The following is a 20,537-nucleotide window of genomic DNA, read 5'->3' as shown; positions in this document are numbered from 1 at the left end:
TCATATTTTATATGTTTTTAATATATCTCACATTTGATTTATTTACAAAAGACAGTGGCTTTGTGACATAAAACTATGTTTCGTAAAATCAACATGAGAAACAAATGTGTACCAGAAGCATAACCATACAGAACACATATATCAACAAATATCAGGGGAGCGCTCGAGGTTGCCCTCTTTGAACATTGTTTCTCTGCAAACAGTAAAAGGATCACAATGTATGCACCTCTGTTTGACTGGCTGTGTTTTATTTGTATTACCCCGAGTTTGGTCTTACAGGGTACACAGTATTGCCTCTGCATTTGTTCAAATGACATCAGTTACTGTCTATCAGTACATTTGGAATGTATTGTCTATCTTTATTAACTATTAAATGTGAGGATGTCCAGGCATTCTGTGAATAAAGTATGAGCGACAACAACATACTAAAGCAGATATACTTTGAGATACCTGTAATTTGTGTGACACACAATGTCTGCAAACAGTTTGGCACAAATGTAAAGGCTAAGCATAAGAACACATTAAATAAACCATTAAAGTCTCTACAAAGTCACAGACTAAAACCTCGACATAAAGGCTGATAGACAGCGCATTTGCTGAATGGTTACTTTATACGACACTTCACAAAACAGCTACAGGCACAAACTGAAGGAACAAAAAGTTTAGCATTCAGATGTGTGGTCAGAATGAAGGGGAAGACAGTAACTCCTTGAATTTTCATCTCCGCTTTTTTTTTTTTTTATAATTTCTGCACCTTTTTTAGCTAAAACTTTAAATTACATTTTTTTTCTGTTTTCACACCGGCTTCATATGGATTAATATTTTGGTGGCTAAGCAAGTGTGAGTTTGCATGCGAGCCTGTGTTTAGACAAACTCTTTACAATGACCACACTCCACTAATACTGTAAACCAGAATAAGAACAACAATGATAACATAGAGCAGAACAGTGAACTGAATAAAAACATCACGTTTAGAACGACAATAACAGAGGAGCTTCAGTTGTTCTTTTTCTTGACACGGTGTACGAGGTTGCTAAAACCTTACACTTAGCTTATAGGATAGGCTTACTGTACAAATCTTTTAAACAAAAAGTTCACAACGTCTGAAGATGAGTTTAGTCCGATTTTGCCAATTACATCCTTTTGAGAACTGAACATTTTACTCTTGAAATGCCCCCACAGCTTTATTACTTTAGTACGTTTATTAAAAACAGACATTTCTCATTTTGAACTGGAGATGAATGGATAAACTGACTGATAAAAAAAAAAAAAAAACAACGTAGAATGAGAAGACAAAACTGTAATGCTGTCTGGCTGAAAAATACACTTCCTGTCCGGCTGGCCGCTACCTCTGTAACAGGCAGATCGCTTTGCTTTTCAGTGAAGGACACAAATTCACACACACAGACAAACTACATCCAACCACATGCATTACCAAATAGCACTTGAGTCCTATAATCCACATATTTTTACCCAACATTTAATCGGTTGATGTTGTTTTCATTCATAGATTCGTTCAAAGGGTTTCATTCCAAATGCGACAAGTGAAGTAAAATGACTGATGACACGAGCAAGTTGAAGGACTAATGTGTGAATAACAGTGGGCGCGTGTGTTGGAATGAAACCCTTTCTTTTCAGATCACTACTGACCTTTAGCCTCTCTGTCTGAGGCAAATGATTTCTAACATTTAAAGAACTTTACAACCAAACTTCACCTACAGTTGCTCTGCAGTCCCTGAGCACCTACAGTCATTGCACTTGAACATTTTCAATATCCCTTTATTAATTAAATAAAGCTAAACATTGCCTACTTGCTTATGACTACCTTACATCCTTATCACTAAAATTCATTACTGTTAAAACATCCTGAGGTGCTTCCCTACACAATAAACACTGAGGCTTCCAGCCAGTCAGTGTGTTTCTGAAGGAGGCACCGTGCTGTGCTGAGTGTTACAATGCCCTTCAGGTGGTTCAGTTTCCAGTGGGAGGAAACAACGAGACTCTGCAACAAGACATTATTGTGTTCGGAGTAGCCCCTAGGTTTGTCTAAACTGCACAGCCCTCTTATTTGCAAGGGTGGCTCACTGAGAGCACAGTAGCAGCAGAACAGTGTGTGACTCAGCGGGTGTGTTTACATGCACGCAGTATTCTCGAGACCAGCTCATAAAGCACAGAATGGGGATAAGCAATTGATTTTGTGCATCTTCATACTGCAGTAATGAACACAGCTGGACACAACTGTAAATTTCATTTCTGTCCTGGTGAGGGCTTCATTTTTTTTTTTTTTTATTAGTATGTAGTATAATTCATTTTCAAAAATTTTAAAAGACTAGTCCAACATTCGGGGAAATACTGTATGTGCCTCCAATTTCTTGCTAAGAGTTAGATGAAAAGATTGATACCACATTGTAAGGCATAAGTTGCAGCCAGTTGACAGTTAAATATTTGACCAAAAGTCAGTAACAGAGAAAATGTGTGTGTCAAAGGTCAGAAACAAAAACTAAAATTAAAAAATCCTTCACACTGTTTCACTTATGCTGTAGGCTCTGTGCTAACTTTGGTAAACTAGTCCAGCTCTCTCTGAACGGTTTGAAAGCCACTTCCCTAATCTCTAGCAGGGGCAGCGCTAGAAGGGTGAATCATCTTGCCCCCCCCCACCCCCCCGCCAGATCACAAGGTGCTAGGTACTTGCTATAGAACTTTTAGCGTGAGGAGAACTAACCAAATCTGAAGCTGAAATAAATCATTATCAAACTGCATTATTATGTACATTTAAGATGGTTTCATTTATTTTGTGATAATAGAGTTTTTCTAGCAGTTGTCCCAGATTGTTTAATATTATTTGTTTATGATTTTGAGTTAAAAACGGCAGATAAGTTACATATTAGACATTTGTGACACAGAGCAAACACTTTATAAACACACTATTAGCCTAATACAATTTATTATTTTCAAAAATGTTTTCATTTGAGTTTTAAACCTTTTTAAATGATTTTTCCAAATGTTCCACCCTGGTTTTGAGCATGTGTCCCAGTCTTGCAGCCCCCTGACCTCTAGCAAATAATAATAACAACAACAATAATAATAATTGGCTGTTTGTGCTAATGGGCTGTTAACTAGCTTCAGATTTAATTCAATCTCCTCATCTTACTCGCGGAAAGAACTGCAATTAATGTGTTTTCCAAAATTTCTAATGGAGCATATACTGGCCATTGTTTTTGCAAGTTTTAGCTCTAACATGTTTGAAGCACAAGTAAACACGCTTAACGTGAATTCTCAGGAGGACACTTCTGACACCCCGTCTGTCATCATTAACCCACACAGAGCTGGCATAGCATGGTACAGTACCTAAATTCAGATATGAGTGCAACTTCATGCAAAAAAATTCTTTTCAAAAAAAGAACATTTTAGAACACTAGCGCTAATTATACAAAAGCAACGACGGGAAACATGTTATGACAGGAGGTCACCTGCATGTCGGGGCGTTCCCGTGGTCATGTGTTTACAGTATTTTATTTACAGAATGATTTGCTGCAGTGGAACAGTTGGGGGAGAAAGCACAGCAAGCCACTCCTTAGCAGTCATGAGGGAAATCATTGGGTAATTACAGCAGTTTGTGTTTACAGGACAACATACTCACTTGCTAATTAAACACATCTTGCTACCTGCAAGGTGTGAAGGAACTTTTTTTTTCACATAGTGAAATCCTGTTAGATTACAGCATGCATTACTCTACGTGCTAATGCCAGGGGTGTTACTGTTGTTTCTGATTCTTCCCAGTTGATGACTGTATGCCCTTACAGGATGGGAGAGTGTTCCCTTTCCTCAGTGCTTCTGTACTCTCATTGTGCCTGGAAACACACACACACACACACACACACACACACACACACACACACACACACACACCAGATTATTTACTGCTGCTGACAGCCTGCACAGCTTGGATGAATTAGTAAAAAAGCATAAATGACTTTGTGGCATTGTGCCACATTGCCTTGTGGATGGAGGCTTGGGACACGTGCATATATTACTGGCTGCTAAAGGTGACCAAATAATTAAAAAACAATGCAGTTGCTTTTAGCTCTCACTACTATCTCCGTTGTTGTGAAAAAATAAATGGACAACTTGTTAAGAAATGAAAATTATTATACACAGAAGCCAGGAACAGCCACAGCTGCAGGAATGTCACATTACGTTGAGATTGTTAGTTAATTATCTCCTTATCTCAGGATCTCAGGTGTTTTTAACATTGTAAAAGTAGAATTCATGGAAGAGCTGCTGAATGGATTGTACAGGTGTACCTAATAAATTGGCGTGAGTGGGTGTATATAGTATTATGACTGTCTGGGAAAGATGTAATTGGGAAATGATTGTATTTGTATGTACTCACCTCTGTCCCCACCGTTCCTCATGTGTGTCTCCTCGTCCTCTCCCCCGTCATCTACTTTAAAAATCAAACCTGAGATTTCAGTGACTGTGTGCTCACTCAGACAAAGAAGCCATCACTGCTGTCACGCTAACACTGATGCAGACAATTCGAAACAGAAACAGAGCGTAACATAACCCAGATGACAGATCCGGAAACATGTGTTACACACTAACCTGAGTGAAGCTCTTTCACCAGTGATGACATGGTGTTTGTGATTGAATCAGCAGCAACTAATAGATCATTCCGAAGATTTCTAGGTACACCTGCGAAACAGATGTTTTCAAACCAAATACAGAAACACTTGTTGGTACTTGTCTTGGAGTGTAATGGTTTAAGTGCAGCTGGGGTGCATTGCCACGACAGTATCATTATATTCAATAATTTTAAGTTCCACATGCACATTTACGTCTCAGTAAGTCACCGTGCACAAGGCTGTTAATGAATCCCTTGGTTTAAGGTGTTGCTGCACTCTCACCCTGAGCAAAAGCCTCCAGTACGTCTCCTCCCACCCCTGCTAGGCAGTCCTGCGGTGTGTGAGTCGGGGTGGATCCAGCCGAGGTGGAGCGTATGGGCATGGGCATGGAGCAGCCTGCACCGTGACTGGGGGAAGAATGAGGAGAACCTCCGGACTGGGACTGCAACACACAAACACCCAATATAGTTATAACATCATCACTAAAATCATTTACCTGCCAAACTACAGATGGACAGCATGTGCCCTAAAGCGTGCCTTGAAATTACAGTGCCTTGCAAAATTATTCATAACCCATGACAACCACAAACATAAATTTATTTTATTGGGATTTTATGTGACAGACCAACACAAAGTTGCACATAATTGTGAAGTGAAAGGAAAATGATAAATGGGTTTCAAAAGTTTTTATAAATAAGTATCTGAAAAGTGTGGCGTGCATTTGTATTCAGCCCCCTTTACTCCAAAGCCTTTACTGAAATCCAGTGGAACCAACTGCCTTCAGACATAATTAGGGAATAGAGTCCACCTGTGTGCAATTTAATCTTAATAAAAGTATAAATACAGCTGTTCTGTGAAGCCCTCAGGGGTTTGTTAGAGAACATTAGTGAACAAACAGCATCATGAAGTCCAAGGAACACAGCAGACAGGTCAGGGATAAGGTTGCAGAGAAGTTTAAAGGAGGATTAGGTTATAAAAAAATATCTCAAGCTTTGAACGTCTCACAGAGCACTGTACAATCTATCATCTGAAAATGCAAACCAACCCAGACATGGCCGTCCACCTAAAGTGACAGGCCGGGCAAGGAGAGCATTAATCAGAGTTCAGTGTTAGGCAGAAACCTAAAGCACATTCATGTGTTAGCATGACCCAGTCAAAGTCCAGACCTAAATCCAATTGAGAATCTATGGCAAGACTTGAAAACTGCTGTTCACAGACGCTCTCCATCCAATCTGACTGAGCTTGAGCTATTTTGCAAAGAAGAAAGGAGAAAAGTTTCATGCTCTATATGTGCAAAGCTGGTAGAGACAAACCCCAAAAGACTTACAGCTAAAGGTGGTTTTACAAAGTATTGACTCAGGGTGGCTGAATACAAATGCACGCAACGCTTTAGTTATTTATTTGTAAGAAATTGTGAAAACCATTTATCATTTTCCTTTGACTTCTCCTTTGAATTATCACATAAAATCCCAATAAAATAAATTTGCATTTGTGGTTGTAACGTGACAAAATGTCAAAAGTTTCAAAGGATATGAATACTTTTGCAAGGCACTGTATATATAATAATATGTCTTTTGTACAAGTTGAACAAATGACATGTAATATCATAACTGGGCTTCAGATGTGCTACTAAGCAGAACTTATCTTGACAGAAGGACCAGGCTGGACTTCCATCCTAGGTTATGCTGCCCATATTTCCAAAATGTCCAAAAACTGTTTTTAAATCAATGTTTCTCACAATACAAACCTTTATTTAAAAAGTCTCAAAAATTAAGGGTAGTTAGTCTTTAGTCATATTTGTAACTATATGGCACCATTTTATTTTGCATCACCAGATAAACATGTAGTTAAAAACATGCAATATATAGATTATTTATATGTGTTTGACTGCGAAAGGTGCAAAACAACAAAGTGATGAATGTCTTGTATTGGCAAAGTGAAAAACTAATATGTTGAAGACAAACTAGGTAGCCTTGTGTGTGCAAACCTTTAAGGAACCTGGCCTTTTGGGCTGATTCAAAACAGAAGCTTGAATCCAATTAACCTCTTCATTAGCAAAGCCAATTCCAGAAAGACGGAGTTTCAATTAAAGATGCTGTTCTGCAATACCAGATTGCAGCTTTAGGAAGAGATGACCTTTTTATTTCTAAAGGTGAGTTTATTAAGACAAACACAGACACAGATGTGACCAAAAGAACTTAATCCTAATAGGGAGAACAAATAAAAACAAGGATTTAAAGGCGAGAAACCCTTCTGGTAACCCAACACTGGCTGGCTATACTCTGTGCCTCTGTATTCCACCTTTACTGCATGGAGAGGGTAATGAGAACCATGTGTGAGTGAAGACTGGGATCTGTGCTGAGTCAGGAGCTATATCTCACAGAGAAAGGACCACTGTGTGTCTGTGGGACTGGTGCAGACCCCGGTCGATGGCTTGGAGCCAGGCAGCAGATGGGCAGCCAGACTGCAGTCACATTAGAAGGGAGGTTGTTAGTCCTGATGAAAGGAACAGGTCCCTGACATTTGGGCTATAGGAAAAACACAGCTCTCCTAACTTGTTTGGACTGCAGACCTGAGAAACCTCGTTTTAAAGATTGAGTCACAATCTGTGGTCTAAGGTCTGTGATATCGTTAGCAAAAAGTGTTGGAGTAGCTGCGATTAGACGACTACATCAGTGTAACCCAGTTAAAGTGGAATCATCTTTCCTAACGTCCCTCTTAAAATCCATTATAAAAGCTTCCTTCAATCACATCTGTGTGAAGGGTGGGAGTATGGAGGCATTAAACTACAGTAAGTGCTGTGACGAGAGCCAAGTATTGAGCCTTGCAAACTGAATTAAGGGCAACTTACAGCCTGCTTCTGCTCCTCATCCTATCAGCCAGCAAAGGTAAGCAGAAAGAGAGAGCAAGAAGAGTGAGAGCAACAGAATTAAAGCAGTGAAAGAAGACGGAGAAAAAAGAGAAAAAGATGCCGCATGCACCATACGGCATCTCAACATAACCTCTCATTGCTGTCTTTTTTTTAAGGACTTTAACGTGTCCACATGTCATTTCATCACACTCACCAGATGCCTCCAAGTTTTAAAAAACCCAACTGTTTAAGATACATTTTGTAACAAGCTAAAGAAGAACAGCACATTTAGAACATTTGGATATTTACACTGATTCAGGGGTCTTTTTCTTTTTTTTTTTTTTGTCGCACTTCAATGATAAATCTACACGAAGCAGGTGATCGTCCTACCTTTAGTAGCCTCATGAGTCCCTCCAGCTGCACCATTAGCTCCCGTCTGCTCTCCTGCAGGGCCGACATACGCCGCTCGAGCTCATCCTTCCTGTGTCTGTGGTGGAAGAACAGAACAAATGGTTTGGAGGTAAAAGTTTTAGGTTGATTTGCTGAGCAGGCCTTAACTCAAAGAATTTGATGACGGCCATCATCTGACCTTGTGAAGAATCTGCTAGCCTCATTGACTGGAAACATTTTGGATATATATTCCGATGCCAGTCCATTAACATATATTTAAATTTGTTCTTTAGATTTGTTTGCTAAATATTTTATAAATGAATGACATGTGCAGCAAAGTTTGGGTCCAATAATCCAAGGATCAGTTTACAGACAAACAATGGTGCATGAAAAATATTTGTATAGTGACAAAGCATCCTGCATTTGCATCGAGCTTATCGTACTCACCGTAAACACTTAATAACTCTGGCTTATTGTGTCTTCAAAATGTCTCTTTTAAAAACTAAACTCAAAGTAACTTTTGCTCCCAACCAAAAGGCACCATTGCCGTTCTCCAGGCAAAAAAACTTTATCATTTTAATTGATTGTTGAAAATAACACTAGTTTTCTGCCAGGTATTGCAGAGGATAATCTGAGAGAGCAACTTATGGCCCCAGGTCGCCCCAATTATTGGAAGTGGTTAAATGTCTGATGAGGACCTTGACTTATCATTACCCTCTGGTGTTCACACTTTGTTACTGCATTTTGACAAAGTGTAGCAATCATCAGCCGGGATGAGATTGTTCTATCAGCGGCCTGTAAACATCTCCGTTCTGTCCTCTACAAAGGTGACATCATCTAGCTACAGTGGGATTATTATAAAGTAGTAACAATATCCTGGTCTAAAGCCTCAACCACAAAAAGGCTGTGTGAAAGAATAATTTTTCAAAATGTGCCTGAATTGAATCTGGTTAGAAATATTAACATTAATGTGTATCCTCCAGTAGCACACGCCTATTAATTTGACCATTTATTTGCTGTTTTTGTGTAAATAAAATGCAATGGCAGAACAACCCTCTACATGTCAAGGAGTAACAGCAAGAGATATATATTTAAATCCATTTATTTACCTACATACTGTCTAATTGATCGGCCTGAAGGGGATGTTTGTAATTTATGCTATGAGTGATTAGTTAATCTAAAATCTCTACATTGTCGTGATTGTTGATCTTAAAATTCACTGCTGTTTCGTTATTTAGGGCAGACGAGACAATCAAGGAGTCATTTAGGGCAACAAGTGCTATAAAATGTCCTCCCAGGCTGAGTCTCTTCCAAAAACTGAACCCCAGGGCCTGAGCATCTTGTCAGCATGATAAATGTCCATGCTGCGGCTGCTGGTGAAGCTAGTTCGAAAACAGCCTCCTGAATTAGGAAGACATTATTTCTCTTTGAAGAATGAGCCCAGCCTACGTAAATACAACAACCAGCCCTCAGTGGTCTCTTCCGGCTTGACTTCTTTCATATAGTATTGCTCTTTTTCTCCTTTGCTGGGAAGAAGATACTTTAACTGCAGAAGCGGTGTGATGGTGGAGGCACGATACCTGAGCAGCCGTAGCTCAGTCAGAAGTGTGGGGTTCTGCTGGGCTTTTTCTGGCGTCGGCTGAGAAGCCTGCTCGTGCTCCAAACGCAGCCTCTGGATCTCCTGGAGGATTTCCCTGAATAAGTCCAACGACTACTTAATTAGAAGATCTACTTTAATTTCACTGAAGCATCAGAGTTTTTTTTATTGAAATGACTTATGATTGAATTAAGGGTAGAGTGGAGTTAAATGCTAGAATGTAAATACTCCAGTACATGTACTTATAGCTGCGTATACCAATGAATAGGCGACGTGGCCACGGTCAGTCGTACCTGTTTTTGTTCTCCAGCTCTGCGATCAGCTGCCTCTGCTGTTTATTGGCATCAAAGTTGAAGCTCAGATCTGTTGGAGGACATTGTTGCTGAAAAACAAAGTGATGACAGAATGGCATTAACAACAGTGTGCAAGCAAAAGTCAAACACCAACAGCTTCCGCGTGACCCCGGTGACCACTAATGTTGCTCTGCGGGAGACACTGTTTCTGCACAGAGAGCGATTTTAGATCACAACAGTTTTATTTTGTCCCTCCCCATAACAGTTAAAGTGCAATCCCACATTAACACGTACTGCTGACAACAGTTTTTTTAATGAAAATATACCGTGTGTTTTTTATTTTGTTGTTGTTTATTTAGCAAGACACTTGTACTGCTAATGAGAAATATTTAGGATCTGAAGATCTGTAAAAGTTTAATTTAGTTCTCTGCACCACATCAGAGCTGTAATTAGTCACTGTAAATGCAAACCCAACATTTCCTGCTGCAGCTGCTTCACATTAACACCGTGCAACATGCAAAAGAGAATTTCTCTGCTGCTGTGGTGAGAGCTGACCACGACTGGCTCTGTCGCCAACCTAAGACAACACTCATTTTGGGCAATTTTTGACATATCATTTTTTTCGTAGGAACCACAACGCAACAAACAAAATCCTTTTTCTGTGTCCGGGTGCTATGTGGAAAACTAATCTCATTTTTTTTTGCCACATAAAATTTGAATTTGGTTGCTGTTACTGCCTGACTTATTAAAAGAAAGTCATTTTGTTTGGCTGTGCTGTAATCAAATTCAGCAAGGGCTCTACTGTTGTTTTTTTTTCTGATAAAGCAGCACCTACAGAAAGCACAAAGCGTTTGTATTTAAACTGTTCTTTCTGTCAGTGTGACATTTATAATGTTGGCTCACAAACCAAGGTAATGTTAGTCAGCAGCGTTTTTGGTGAAAACTACATCCCAGCACTGTGTAATAAGGTGAACTGTAACGTTACTTTTACTTTTACTTACTCATTGTAGAATATTCCTTTTCAGAATAACATGTATGAAATGCATAATAATTATTTATGCATTCATTTCTAAACATTACTGTTAAATCTATAAAGCAATTAATAATAATTTTTTAGCTGATTTATATTTAGTTTGAGACAGTGCATTTAAGAATAAACATGTTTTCCTGGAAGATGAGAAATACAACAACTACTTGAAAAACTTTAGTTAAGCGCAGTACTTAAGCAAATGTTTTTAGTCCCATCACTGTAAAACCCAAACCCTTCACAAATGTGAACTTTGAAGAGAAGTTACATTAAAATCATTAATTTTAAATAGGGTGGCCAAAACAATCGAACCACCTCTTCTTCTCTTCTTTTTTATTTTTTTATTTTTTACGCCGGACGGAACCCTCCCCGATTCTACCAGGCTTGGGACTGGTACTGTGTTGTTGGGGATGCCGCCCCTTAAGAACTGAGAAATTATAACTTTGTAAAGTAGATTTCATGGTAGAGCTGCTGTATTGGATTGCAGTAGATTGTTCAGGTGTACCTAATGAAGTGGCCAGTGAGTGAATATAAGTACTGTAGAGTCTCCTGCAGTGATGTGTCAAACAGTAGCTTGTCGAAGAATTAAATTTGAAATGAAAGTTGACTAAGGCGCACCACCGGGCATCCTACGAGACACTCACTGTGGAGTTGCCCGCCTCAGCTGCCAGACGGGCGGCGTAGCGAGCAATCAGGCGGTGCTCTTCATCTAGCCGGCTGGGACTCTCCAAGACACTGCTCAAAGTCAAATTCAGAGAGATACATCACACACACACACACACACACACACATATCAGCAGTGATTCTGGTGTCAAAATCAAACGTTTGCACAGTCAAAGCGATTTTAGAAAAACTTTCTAATTGAGGTGACCTTAACAAATGACACGTGGCTTTGACTCCAGTGTTTGATAGACAGTCTGAGATAATTGGTCATAACAATGAACTGCGATGGATAAGAGAGAGTGCAGCATGCCAAATGCATTTGTAACTGTGCCAGTGTTCGCTCTGGGCATTTCGACGCTGACTGGAAATGTCAAATAAGGCATGAGACTTTAAATAATCATGGGCGTGGCATATGGTGTTGACAGATGACAGGACATATGCTGTCCCGTCTCGGCAGGCGGCCTGTAATGAGAAGTGAAGGAGAGATGAAATGGTGCTGGGTGCTATCTAACTCTGACTGAAGAGTGAGCCATGATTAAGACCAATAAACCCAATCTGGCTTTAAGCTCGCCGCATCCACATCCACAGCCCCGGCAGGCTTCACTGCCCAGTCTCCAAAAAACACTGCAAGCCAGCCTCTAAACTGACATTTGCATTCGAATCTTATCTTTTTCCAAGCAAGATAAAAAGTGTAATGAGATCATTTTAGCAGCTGTGGCTCCTACTGCACTTGTTTCAAGAGTTTTCTTATTCTGCTGATGATATCTTAAAGCACTTGGAGGATCGTTGGACTTGTTTCCAGATAATGTCACCTGACTCAGTTAGACTTCACAAACATGTCAAAGCTTTTGTTTTTGCAGAAGATGTCAAACAAATTCTAAATGGAACACGAAAAAAATTCACAGTCTCGTCCTCAGGCTCAACCACAGACGGAGCCTGAGGTTCCTTGTAGGATAAAACTCATACATTCACAGAAGAAAAGGGAAAAGCTCTGACCCCACATGGTTTTTGGAGTTAGGCTGCATGTCTGAGTCTTCAGACTAGAAGTTGCTCCTGGCGTCGACTCTTCAGCAAGATACCTGCTACTGCCTGATAATTTGTGCAAGGTTTTGTGAAAGATGCACGAAATGCTTTGAAGCCCTCCTGAACTGGCAACTTTCCTGGCTATGTCTATTTCAGTTGCACATTTGAAGACACATTTTTTCTAGCAAACGAATGTCTCAGACACCACTGCCTCTACTGTTTGTTCGAAATGAGACAATTGTGCACCTGAACACTGTGTTCTGCCTCATGGAACCAACGTCAAAAGAGGTGAAAAAATCTTAACATCTTGAATATGTAGTGATGCACCTTGGTGTAACTGGCAGATAATATATTTATTATTAGGTTGGACAAGTTAATAACAACATTTTTCTGATAGGGTTATAAGTTTCATTCTCACTATTACTATTACTATTGTTTTGCAAGTAATTTAGACTTTGTTATTACCAAGAAGAAATAATGATTTTATTTTGTTTCCCTGAAAATTTTTTTTGAAGCTTTAATTCTACTTAATTCATTCTAATTGTAGCTTAACCGTTGTTAGACTGACCTCATATACAGAGTATTGTTTTTTGTTAGTACATAGTATATAAATCATGGTATTTGTTCTCCTTGACGTCTTACAGCCTGCTATCCACAGCGGATCATTGTCCGCATTGTCCAAATCTCATTTGTTCACTTCTCAGGTAACTCTGAATTAAAAGCCCGTCAAGCTCAACGCAGCATTTTCTTTTTTTAAATTTAACTACTGCTGCTGTGGTTCTGCATGACTAACAGGTAATAAATTGCGCCCGTGTTGGTTTGCCCTTGGAAGACTAGCTAGTGGTGAGTTTGTCTGTGAGAGGAGAGGGTAAGGTGGGAGGGAGCAGATGACATGTCAGCAGAGCAGAGTGTGATGGTGGCTGGAGGAGCGACGACAACGCCATTTTTCAAACAGAGTGTTTTCAGTTTCTGCACTGATACAATCTCCAATGCGTTTTGTATATTTTCTTTGGGTAAAAACTGGATCTGAAAGGTTCAACAAACAAGGACAGCACGGATGCTGCTTTTCAAGGGGGGGGGGCGCTCAGTTTGAGCTGAGGCAGAGCCACAAGGACCTTTGCATTATTCAGCAGTGACATCTTTGACTCGTAGGCCCTTCATGTGAAAGCAGACAGGCTGGCACGGGGTAATTTTAACAAAAGATTAATATTTACATACCAAATGTGGCACAGAGACAGGCTACCCTCTGTTCTCTGCAACCGAACTGAAGGTAAACCTGCTCCCTTTCTCCTCATTCAACACCTTATCTACTGTCATCCACACTGATGCTCAACACAACCTATTTTGGAAGCATCACAGTGGCTTAATGCACAATTTCTGCTCAAAATATGGCAGATTTGTAGTTGGTTTGCCCCCCTCAAGGCAACAACATCCTCAGTGCATGACATCTTCCCAAAGCTGCTCTGACTCATGGAGCAAAATGTCAAGACAAAGGTTATCAGGCTTCTTCCTCAGCGCCACATCGAAACAAACCTTACGAATGTGTCGCCTTCCTCTTGTGCATGCTACAATGTGCGATGTCTTCCACTGACCTCCATTGCTCTTTATGCAAGGAGTCATTTACCATTTCGGTCGTCCGTGTCCTGTCAGCTTCCTTCAAACCTGCTCTAATCATGACCCTGTCAGCCCTCAGACACTGACTGCACGGTACAAAATGTTCATCCTGACAAGAAATTCAAACTAACATCTCTGTTTCTGCCATATGTAACTTCAATCTCTAGTGAGGAATAAGGTAGTCGTGGCATGACCTCACCCTGTGGATGATTTTTATGATTAAATAATTTTTTTTGCTGTGTGCATGCTGCCCTTTGGCGGCCTGGGTCCTTGGGATGGTACTGTTGCTCAGACCAGATGAGCACAAATGGGAAAAACAAGCCCAGACGTCATTTAGGCGCCTACTAAAATGTCCACCACAGCATTCTTCTTGTCTGGATTTCAAGCAAAAACCTGATGGTGTAGTGGATGGTCACACCTCTATTATTTGTGTACACTGAATCTTTTCCATTCTAATGTCCTCAGTCGGTGAGCAGCCCCATCTCGCAAACGCAAATTGCCGGAAACATGTTGCGGAGGAACACTCCATACAAAAGGAAAACTCACCCAGCACAGACCTGCAGCACAGAGTGCACATACATCACAGCTCCCTCAGAGTGCTCTCCATTATCAAATTCATAACCACAATGGCTCATCACCACGCTAAGTAAATACTAATAGAGGTGGCCTTTAACTGTGAAGGGATAAAATGAGAGGACAATTACGTTGCTATCACGGGGCCCTTGCCTGCTATCTGCTTACATGATAAGGCTCCAATTCTATCATAATCTATTTGTCAAATCAGCCCTTTATGTAGGAGTGCTCGCATAGTCTTTGCGACGGCATAACACATTTTCCTCTAAAAATACGCTCGCAAGGGCATTCTGCTCAGATGTAAATGTGTGTCAAGTGTGAGGCGACAAATAACATCTGTTATCTGATTTATTGTGCTATTCTTGTTATTTCCACTGATGAGAGAGAATATGTCACCTATGCTGAATTCTGCATGATTAAAAGGACTTATTTTCTACGAGTGTGAATTAAAGTGACATTTTGACACCTGTGAAGAATACATTAGAGGTAATAATCACAAAGTGAACCTAATTATGTGGAATAATGCGAATAAGATCTCCAAAAAGACAATCTGCCGGGGGGGTGGGGGGGTGGGGGGGGTGCTTACCTTTTGGTAGGAGTAGGTGCCCCCGAGGACATGAGCAATGTGTCGTTCATGTTGTTGGCCACTGGTTTCGGCTGACTAAAAGACAAAATTAGAGGGTCTTTAATGCTACGCTACAGAGGCCTGTGGTGCTTCTCACCAGGGAATAGGGAAGAGGCCATTTGCATTTTATTAATAATCATGAATCAGTGATCCTGACTTCAATTGAATTCAAATGTACAAAAGAGGGTAGGGGGGGAAGTGGGAGTCATTACAAAACACTGAGTGTGGTGCACAAAATAGGCAACATGTTGTACTCAAGTTAAATTTAAATTGTTGCAAAATAATTGACTTTCCCTGGAATTTAGATGCGTTTTAGGCTATTAGCTTAAACCTAATTAACATGAGCAAGAGCAACAACAGCAGACAAGAAATCTAATTAAACTGGAAGTGTGTGAAAAACTAGGAAAGGTGACATTGGGGGAGGTAATTTGTGAGAGTAAACAAAGCTACAGGGCCCATCTGGCGGCTGAACCAGGGGCCCCGGCGAGCTCATCGGGGCCCCGAACCACAGAGTCTCATTAACGGATCACAATATCACTCAGCACATCTCAGATGCTCTCAGCTTCACATTTCACCTGGCACAGAAAATAGCAGCCACTCACGACAGCACTCGATTTCTCCGTCTCTGCAGTCGCATCTCCTCAGTCTGCACATAGTATCTTTCTAGTTTTCAGCTTTGACTCACTTTGAACTGACTGTTTTATTTAAAGCTCTCACTGTCACCTAAACATCTCAGCACCGAAAACTATTGTGTCCTGTTATTCTTATTTGCCCAATCAGCATCTTTCAGCCAAATGAAACTATTTATATCCATGCAGAATACTGTTATCAGCACGAAGCACTGAGAGCCCCTTATTTGCTACAAAGCCACAAAGTGCTTCAACAAGACGCCAGCACTTTTTCAAATATTGTGATATTAAAAACACAACAGAAATCAGAGCAAAAGATACAGCACAATCACTGCACCACTAATTGTATTCGAATAATTTGCAGCATGTGTTTGTTCATAACCAGAAGAACGTATTCTGTGCATTAATATTGATGCTCGAGGAGGTGAAGCGCATTTGTTTTAAAGTCATACTGCAATTATTCATTGTTTCATACATTAAAATGTCCCTCAGGAGCCTAACAGATTAAAAAAGAAACCATTGACTGTCAAACAGGAGTAATTCATCAGTGCTAAGGCCATTTGCACAAACACAATTCTTTTGTTATTTATCAAGCCCTAAGATAATATTAGGAAAGGTATAAAGCAACTGTCACCTCTCAAACGTGCACACGCTGCCTCGTAGTCTCGTTCACTTACATTCTGTGAGTGCATAAATGCTCCGAGTGCAATGCAAGTCCATGTGAAAAATGTTTGCCTCTGATTATCTTAGCCTTAAGGTGAGCTCCAAACAGGACGACGCATCGCACTTACCTCTCTGCGAGAAGAGAAAGCACCTGCCTGGCTGGCAAAACACATCCAACTGCTGCTGCCGCTGCCAGATTCCTAATCTGCCCTCAACTGAGCAGGCAAGCATCTCAATGTACTACACTGCTGCTGTCTCCAAGGAAACTCGACAATCACGTGACTTTATGACAATGTAGATTTTCTCTCTCTCTCTCTCTCTCTCTCTCTCTCTCTCTCTGTCTCTCTCTCTCTCTCTCCCTATGAGGATCCATAGGGATCTGATTCTCCTTTCACCTCTCACTAACACATGAAAAGACACTGGAAATTAGGGAAATGCCATTTGCTCAAAATATCACAGTTGCAGTATCCAGAAATAAAAAAAACTACTCACATAAAACACATAACAAATTGGCCTCGACCACAATAGCATTAATATGTCTTACAATAACTTTTCCCCCCTTACCTTCAGTGGTTTACATAAAGCTCCTCACAACAATCCTTCTAATACAAATAATCAGAATTTGGAGCAGTAGAGTGCAATAAAAACTGAACTTCCATAGATCTCACATAAACGCTCCTCAGCATAGCAGTATTTCAATCCCTCTAATTGTATATTAATTATAACACGCATCCTAACTAGTTCACATCACAGTGTCTGCTGCCCCGTGCTCCACTGACTGGACAAATACCAATTTAGAGCAGACATTCAGCCGGTGTCTCAGAGGTCAAATGGGAATGAAGTGACACACACATTTAGGCAGTAAGAGATCAAAGTCTGCAATGCGCTAAGCCTCGTGCTACCTGCGTGCAGTGAATGACAATGTACTACCCTTTCCTTGTACTTGGCACCTGGCAGGGGTACAGGGAAAATTAAGTGCAATGGTGCCTCGCACACACACACACACACACACACTCATTCACCTTATTTCTACCAACAGTGGATGCATTGCTGCAGGCTAAAAATAATCAGAGAGCATCCTTTTCTGCTGGCAGCGGTGCTGTTTACCTGTCAGTAGCTCGGCCATAAAAACCCGATAGCTCTGACTCCCAGAAAAGTGAATTACATGCCGGTTCTCTCCCATTTTAATGACATCGATGAAATTTGCATTGACCCAGAGAACAAAAAAGAAGTAAAAAACGGAAAGACATAAAAATGTTTGGGATTATACGAAGGATTATACAGAAAATGGCAACTTGGTTGCTAAATATCGAACATGGCAGTGAAAACTAGTGTGTGTTGCACGTTAATGCAAAGTACGGTAAGATGCCTATTTGGGGCTCTTACACTATTTCAGTGCTTATAGTCTTGTGGCAGATGTGCTGCTAAGTTTGAAGGCAGGAAGCCGAATCATAGATTTAAAAATTCAGTGTAGACAGTACATCCCAAACCTATAACTTCTCTCCAAAACACAAATCCCCAAGAACCAAGAACCTCAGTGACAGTTTGAGTTGGGGGGGGAAATTCACAACTCAGTTCACTGTTAATCTTTGCTTTTGGATGCCAGTAAATATTTCAGAAGAGTATCAGAATAGCTACACGCTGTCTGAAGGCGATGCGAAGGGTTGGACAACTGGGAGACTCGTGTCTGTTCGACTTGGGAGTTTTGATCAAACCTGACGCGCTACCCTGATTCTGCCATTATTACTCACTCACGGGCCTCACACACACACACACACACACACACACCTGAGAGACAGCAATGACGGATGTCTCCTCTTCACACACAGTCTACATCAGAATTGCCAACTAGCTGCACTAGTTTAAGGATTTCAACAGCAGATTTCGCTCTCTCTCTCTGTTATGTGTCATCAATAAAATAAATTCATTGTAGAATAAAATTGAAGCATTGGCAGTGTTCCTCGGACTAATTATCTGAGGGATCCAGTTTCAGGGAACATGTAGCCAGCAGGGATATCAACATGGGAATGGTAGGCAGATAATTACTGTATTCACCAATAATTTCTCAGAAATTGACCCTTAACAAATGGGAATTATTCCATTAGCTCTTCTTCCTTATGGCTAATGTCTACAGAAAGCGCACACAATTTACAAATGGTATGTTGGATTTAATAAAATAGCACAACTTGTTGCGAATTCAGCTCATTCACTTCTCTTATCTAAAAGACTGGAAACAGGGGAAAACCAGTAGCAGAGCTCTGCCTGGAGGCAGCTCCAAAGCTCACTTATTTGCATTTAACATGTTGGTTGTCTAATCTGTACAAACAGATGATGAAATAATTAAAACCCTGTATGCTTGACCGTTTCTTGGTCAGAGTCAGTGCCTAGCCAAGAAACTTTCAGCACATTTCTACTGTAAAACCACGAATTTAAGGCCGACATGTGGGATTGGTATTGGATTTTTTTTATCAAACTCCCACAAGATGCCATTTTGTATTTTATATAGATTAAAGAAACAAGGCTGAAAAAAAGGCTTTGGAAGTGCTTCTAAATGGATTTTGTTACATTTTGCCAGAACCAGGATTCATTTCTCCGGGGTTTCAAGCTTTTATGCAAAACAAAGCAAACTGGCTGCTGGCTGGAGTCATATTTAACATACATCATGCTTTATATATGTAGTGTAATAATAAAAACCTGAATGCTCCTACCTGTGTGTGTATTCTGTGACAATTGCGCACGCTTTTTATCATTTTGAAGACATGCACAGTGAAACATGAAGGCATTAAGTCTGAGCCAGAAATTGAGAATCACTGATGAAAACATATTTTGAACAGTTGACAGGTTTAGAAACATCTTTTCATGCCATGGTGGATGACAGGCACTACTTAACCATCACACACAAATAAAAACATAAATGCTTGTGCAACCAAAAATAGCCTTTTCTTTTTTTCTCCATCGGCAGAGATGGGCACTTTTCGTAGATACCTTTCCTGCGTCACACATAACAATAGAGGCAGAGAGAGACACACAAACAAGTCTCAGGGTTCAATAGTCACATCCATTACCCTAAAAGTCAATGAACACAACTCCACAAATGTTAAAATGGCATTTGCGAGAGCAGGAAAATATACTTTGTCCAAAAAAGGTCATAAAGGACAAGATAGGAGAAGGAATTACCTGAAATGTCTGTCTAAAAATCTATGACCAGCAGATTTTTTTTTTGGTATTTGACCGTCAATATTTTAGTGTTGTACATCGTGTTGGAGCTGTGCCGAATAGAGGTTGGGCTCACAAAAATAACCTGTTGATGGAAGAGAGCAAACCTCTCTTTGTACCATTCTGTAAAATGAAAATCCACAAGTAAAGTACCTTACAATTGCACAGTACTTCAGTAAATGTGTAGTCATATTCCACCACTCAAAATAACTGCGTAGATATTTTTACGGTAAAAATACTCAAACTGTTATGAGACAAAGAATTACAACCTAAGGCCTTTCGGCTATAAAATCCAACATAACCAAGAGCCCCATGGTCAGAACTCAGTAATCTCTGGGGCTTCGGTCGCCGAAGATAATCAACACAGCAGCCACAAATTTTATTGCAATCAATATTAATCTGCTTGTGTGATGTAATTTCATGCTATACAGCCCACACGGTGTTTGCTAATCCATTCGTCCCATCTCTCAACTGAAGGACAACATCCAGGTCGGCAGCTAATTCCCTTACACCGCGATGAACTATAGGTGTATGCATACGTTTGGGCACGAATGCAGAACAGTCCTCCCAGCAGAGTGCAGAGCCTGGATGTGCGACCAGAGTCAGACATGGTGGCATGTACCACGCAGGAAAACGGGAAATCATAGCGACGCATTTACGTTGTGTCTTTTTTTTCTTGGCATCCGCAGAGCTAGTTTGTCCCCTCCAGGATGAAGCTCGCTATCAATTTCTCACTGTCACTTGCCAG

At 40.4% G+C, this 20,537-nt stretch overlaps 1 protein-coding gene across 16 annotated transcripts in view; it reads right to left on the bottom strand.

Moving 5' to 3' along the window:
• Positions 1 to 20,537, bottom strand: part of dtnbb (dystrobrevin, beta b) — a 31,681-nt gene continuing 11,144 nt past the window's right edge. For 9 of the 16 annotated variants that reach the window (XM_067479509.1, XM_067479507.1, XM_067479503.1 and 6 more), the window contains 10 exons: positions 15,243 to 15,317; positions 11,428 to 11,518; positions 9,757 to 9,845; positions 9,447 to 9,560; positions 7,867 to 7,963; positions 7,477 to 7,497; positions 4,908 to 5,067; positions 4,606 to 4,695; positions 4,394 to 4,447; positions 1 to 3,851 (listed from right to left, as the gene is read on the bottom strand). In XM_067479509.1, the coding sequence (XP_067335610.1) occupies positions 3,826 to 3,851; positions 4,394 to 4,447; positions 4,606 to 4,695; positions 4,908 to 5,067; positions 7,477 to 7,497; positions 7,867 to 7,963; positions 9,447 to 9,560; positions 9,757 to 9,845; positions 11,428 to 11,518; positions 15,243 to 15,317 (817 nt within the window). In that variant the 3' untranslated portion in view covers positions 1 to 3,825. The remainder of the gene's footprint in view (positions 3,852 to 4,393; positions 4,448 to 4,605; positions 4,696 to 4,907; positions 5,068 to 7,476; positions 7,498 to 7,866; positions 7,964 to 9,446; positions 9,561 to 9,756; positions 9,846 to 11,427; positions 11,519 to 15,242; positions 15,318 to 20,537) is intronic. The other 7 variants (XM_067479516.1, XM_067479515.1, XM_067479513.1 and 4 more) reach the window with 4 other exon arrangements.

The sequence above is a fragment of the Channa argus genome, chromosome 16 (assembly GCF_033026475.1).
Source record: "Channa argus isolate prfri chromosome 16, Channa argus male v1.0, whole genome shotgun sequence".
Taxonomy (NCBI): domain Eukaryota; kingdom Metazoa; phylum Chordata; class Actinopteri; order Anabantiformes; family Channidae; genus Channa; species Channa argus.
Note: the sequence above shows the minus strand (reverse complement) of the source record. Positions and strands in the feature narration are given on the sequence as shown.